General features: G+C 49.1%; 1 protein-coding gene across 1 annotated transcript in view; it reads left to right on the top strand.

Moving 5' to 3' along the window:
* Nucleotides 1-4,755, top strand: part of IRAK2 (interleukin-1 receptor-associated kinase 2) — an 80,793-nt gene that overhangs the window by 8,747 nt on the left and 67,291 nt on the right. The window contains exon 2 of the mRNA XM_011952278.1: nt 1,527-1,709. Coding sequence (XP_011807668.1) covers nt 1,527-1,709 — 183 coding nt within the window. The remainder of the gene's footprint in view (nt 1-1,526; nt 1,710-4,755) is intronic.

Raw genomic sequence — 4,755 nt, forward strand, 5'->3', positions numbered from 1 at the left:
GGGTTTCACTATGTTGGCCAGGCCGGTATCGAACTCCTGACCTCAGGTGATCCACCCGCCTCGGCCTCCCAAAGTGCTAGGATTACAGGCATGAGCCACTGTGCCTGGTCCCTGTGGCATAATGTTAATAAATAAGACCAGGATGCAGAATCTCAGGCGAGGCGCGGTGGCTCACACCTGCAATCCCAGCACTTTAAGAGGCTGAGGTGGGAAGACTGCTTGAGACGAGGAGTGCAAGACCAGCCTGGTCAACATAGTGAGACCCCATCTCTTAAGAAAAGATAGAAAATCTTACCTGCAGTGTGGCAACAGCTACATCCAAAGACACATCTATGTAGAGGGGGTGAAAGGAGGAGTACCCTAGTGGCCTTAGGAGGGTGGTGAGGTGCTGTGTAACTTCTCCCCCGTATTGTCCATGTTTTTTTTTTTTTTTGGTGAACAACCATCAATTTTATGGTAAAACACCAAAAGAAATAATACATTATTTTTATTGTTACCAGTGATAGTTCCCTGCAAGTTTTGTCCCATACTTCAGAATAGGCAAAGTATTTTTTTATCCATGGCTCTCTCGATCCTTATAACAATCCTCTGAAGACAATGTGGTATGTGTGTGTGTTTTCATTCAATCATTCACTTAGCATATCTTTTTTTTGTTGTTTTTGGAGACAAGGTCTCCCTCTGTTGCCCAGGCTGGAGTGCAGTGACATCATCATGGCTTGCTGCAGCCTCCAACTCCTGGGTTCAAGTGATCCTCCCATCTCAGCCTCCTGAGTAGCTGGGACTACAGATGCATGCCACCATGCCTGGCTGCTTTGTTTATTTTTTGTAGAGACAGGTCTTGCTATGTTGCCCAGACTGGTTTTGAACTCCTGAGCTCCGGCAGTCCCTCCTTGGCCTCCTAAAGTTTGGAACTGCAAGTGTGAGCTGCTGCACCTGGCCTCATACACTTGTTGAGTTCCCCTGACCAGGACTGGGACTTAGCTGAGAGGAATGAGATGCCCGGGGCAAAATGGAAGGAGGCGCTGACACTCAGGGTCCTGCAGTGCCACCTGAAGATGAGTGCCTCCTGCATTTTCCTTCCCTAGGTGCCTAACCTGACTCACCCTCATCCTGGCCCCGCCTCCACTCTGAGCCAGACTCAGTTCTGGGGAAGTAACCATGAACCAAACAGGTAGAGCTTCCTGCCTACATGGACCTTCCATTATAGAAGAGGAGGCAGCTAGTAGAGCTGGTACCCACTGAGGCTCCCACGGGTGCAGTGACTGCCCCAGGCATAGCAGCAGCTTCGACCCTCCTGTCCCGTGCTCTTTCTCTTAAGTCTTGTGTACTGGACTCCATGGGTGTCCAGCAGAGTCAGCGTTGTAACTTGGGCCACCTGTGGACCTCAGCTAATGGTGGTGTTTCCAGTGTGGACGGGGTGGTTGGGGAGGATGTCCTGGAAAAGCCCACCTAGTGGCTAGCGTGGGGACCTCTCCTGGAGGGACTGCCTCTCTGACTCTAAGCAGAGTCCTCTCCCTCCCTTCTAGCCTCCTACGTGATCACAGACCTGACCCAGCTGCGGAAGATCAAGTCCATGGAGCGGGTGCAGGGTGTGAGCATCACGCGGGAGCTGCTGTGGTGGTGGGGCATGCGGCAGGCCACCGTCCAGCAACTTGTGGACCTCCTATGCCACCTGGAGCTCTACCGGGCTGCCCAGATCATCCTGAACTGTGAGTAACTCAGGGCCCTCCTTGGGTGGGGCCTATCATGCCCTTGAGCAGTTTCCATCCATGTGAGTTGCATTTTCTGGCCTTAATACATTTTTCCTCTTTTAATTAAAAAACTAATTTAATGAGTGAGTTTATCATGCATATAAGAAACTGGTAACAGGCCAGGCGTGGTGGCTCACGCCTGTAATCCCAGCACTTTGGGAGGCCAAGGCGGGTGGATCACCTGAGGTCAGGATTCGAGACTGGCCTGGCTAACATGGTGAAAACCTGTCTCTACTAAAAATACAAAATTAGCTGGGCTTGCTGGCCTGCACCTGTAATCCCAGCTACTCGGGAGGCTGAGGCAGGAGAATCGCTTGAACCTGGGAGGTGGAGGTTGCAGTGAGCCAGGATTGCACCACTGCACTCCAGCCTGGGTGACAGAGTGAGACTCTGTCTCCAAAAGAAAAAAAAAGAAACTGGTAACAGTGGTTACCTGTGGGGAGAGGAACTGGGCAGCCAGAGAACACAGTGTTGGAGGGAGACTTTACTGTAAATTCTTTCGTACCTTTTAAATTTGGGCTATCTGTTCCAAAAATAAATACATTAATTAATTTTAAAAACCCCAATAGCTATAACAAAAATTCAAAAAAGCATTCAGTAAAAATGATTCATATTGTCATCCTTTCCCCACTTTACATCCCAAGAAGTAATGACTTTGGCAAAAATTTCTGGCTTGTCTTACTAGAAATTTTCTCTGCATGGGCAAGGGTATTATGCATCTGCAATACCTTTCTAAAAAGCTTTTTTTTTTTTTTAGACAGGGTCTTGCTCTGTTGCCCAGGCTGGAGAGCAGTAGTGTGATCAAAGCTCACTGCAGCCTTGATATCCTGGGCTCAAGTGATCCTCCTGCCTCAACTTCCTGAGTACTTCGGACTATAGGCACATGCCACCATGTCTGACTAATTTTTCATTTTTTTATAGAGATCGAGGCTGGTCTTGAACTCCTGGTCTCAAGTGATGCTCCTGCTTTGGCCTCCCAATGTGCTGGGATTGTAGGCATGAGCCACATTACCCTGCCTGCAACCCCCTTTTGATACAGATAGCACATCATGTACTGTTATGAATTTTTTTTTCACCTAGCAATAGACCTTGGGGACTGTTTCGTATTGACACATTCTTTCTTTTTCTTTTTTTTTTTTTTTGAGATGGAGTCTTGCTCTGTCACCCAGGCTGGAGGGCAGTGGCGCGATCTTGGCTCGCCGCAACCTCTGCCTCCTGAGTTCAAGCGATTCTCTTCCCTCAGCCTCCCGAGTAGCCAGGACTACAGGCTCCTGCCACCACACCTGGCTAATTTTTGTATTTTTAGTAGAGACGAGGTTTCACCATATTGGCCAGGCTGGAATCGAACTCCTGACCTGAGGTGATCCGCTGGTCTCGGCCTCCCAAACTGCTGGGATTACAGGTGTGAGCCACTGCGCCCAGCTGCATCATTTTCTCGTAGAGAGCCTCTCCTTGTTTGTTATTTAGGTTGACACCCTGAAGGCCAGATCCTCATTCTGGCCCACCAGAGAGGCCAGGTGGTTTCACAGTGCAGTGGTGGGCGGCAGGCCTGAGTTTCAGTTCAGGCTCAGCCTTGATTGTGTGGCTCTGGACGAGTCCCTTCCTTTCCCTGGGCCCCAGACCTCTTGACCCCCTTGTCATCCAGCTCAAGTGCAGTCAGGAGCAGGGGCGGGAGTTCCAGTTAAGTCCACGTTGGAGAGGGGGATGATGGGGTGGAGCTGGCACCAGACCCCGATATTGCTCCCACAGCTCAGGCTGAGAGGTTGCAGGGGAGTCCCGATGCCTGAAAGCAGAGAAGCACCAGGGCTTTGAGACACAGCCTCTTGTTGGACACTCACCATTGATGTCAAAACCTGTTGACTAATCTCACACAGATTCTTAGCAATGTGAGGGCAAAAAACAATAGAGTGTGAAATTTCCAGCGATACTCTCATCTGAGTGTGATGCCTTTTTAGGGGAACACTGAGCACTTTTGAGGTGCTGGCAGCCCCCGAGGGTCTGCTCAAAGGAGCCCCTTCTCCACCCAAGGAACCTGGCCAAAAATGGCCAAGGGGTGAAGGTCACACCCAGGCAGCCTGGATCTAGAGCCATCCTGCTTAGCTTCTTTTTTCTGAGATAGAGTCCCGCTCTGTTGCCCAGGCTGGAGTGTAGTGGTGTGATAGCTCACTGCAACCTCTGCCTCCTGAGTTCAAGCGATTCTTCTGCTTCAGCCTCCTGAGTAGCTGTGATTACAGGCGCCTGCTACCATGCTCAGCTAATTTTTGTATTTTTAGTAGAGATGGGGTTTCACCATGTTGGCCAGGCTAGTCTTGAACTCCTGACCTCAGGTGATCTGCCTGCCTCGGCCACCCAAAGTGCTAGGATTACAGGTGTGTGCTACTGTGCCCAGCCACCCTGCTTAGCTTCCACAGGGGACTTCAGCTGCATCAGTTGCCTCTGAGCGCAGTGCTTGGGCGTCCAGGAAACACTAGTGATGCTCTTGCCCGTTGATCTCTGTTCTGCTTAAAACTTTACTAAAGGTCTGTGCTCTCCTGTTCTCACCGCCTCTACCCTCCTTTCTTGTTCCCCAGACCTCGTCTTTCTTCTAGCCCTGCTGATCAAAATTGCCTGAGGAAGAGAGATTAAGGCTGGTTTCCACATCCACAAAACCCCTGCTGTTCTTCTGTTATGGGCGTCTGGTCATGTTTTACTATTGGTTTGAATTCTCAGGCAAGGCACTTCCCCTTTCTGTATCTTTTTTTTTTTTTTATTAGGAAAAAAAGTGCTGTAAATCCTTGTCACTTTTTGGAGGTGAATATAGAGAAGCATTTTAAATTTCTTATTCTACCTGCTCAGAGTCTCTTCCCTTCCCTAATTGTTTAATGTTTAACATCAGTTAAACATGCTTTTGCACTCACTTGCTTAGGATTGGTTATGAACTTGCTCACTGTTGCTGGCAGTTTGAGAACCTGACCTCTGCCCATCACTTTATTTTATTTATTTATTTATTTATTTATTATTTATT

This window comes from Colobus angolensis, unplaced genomic scaffold, assembly GCF_000951035.1.
Source record: "Colobus angolensis palliatus isolate OR3802 unplaced genomic scaffold, Cang.pa_1.0 Scaffold34, whole genome shotgun sequence".
Taxonomy (NCBI): domain Eukaryota; kingdom Metazoa; phylum Chordata; class Mammalia; order Primates; family Cercopithecidae; genus Colobus; species Colobus angolensis.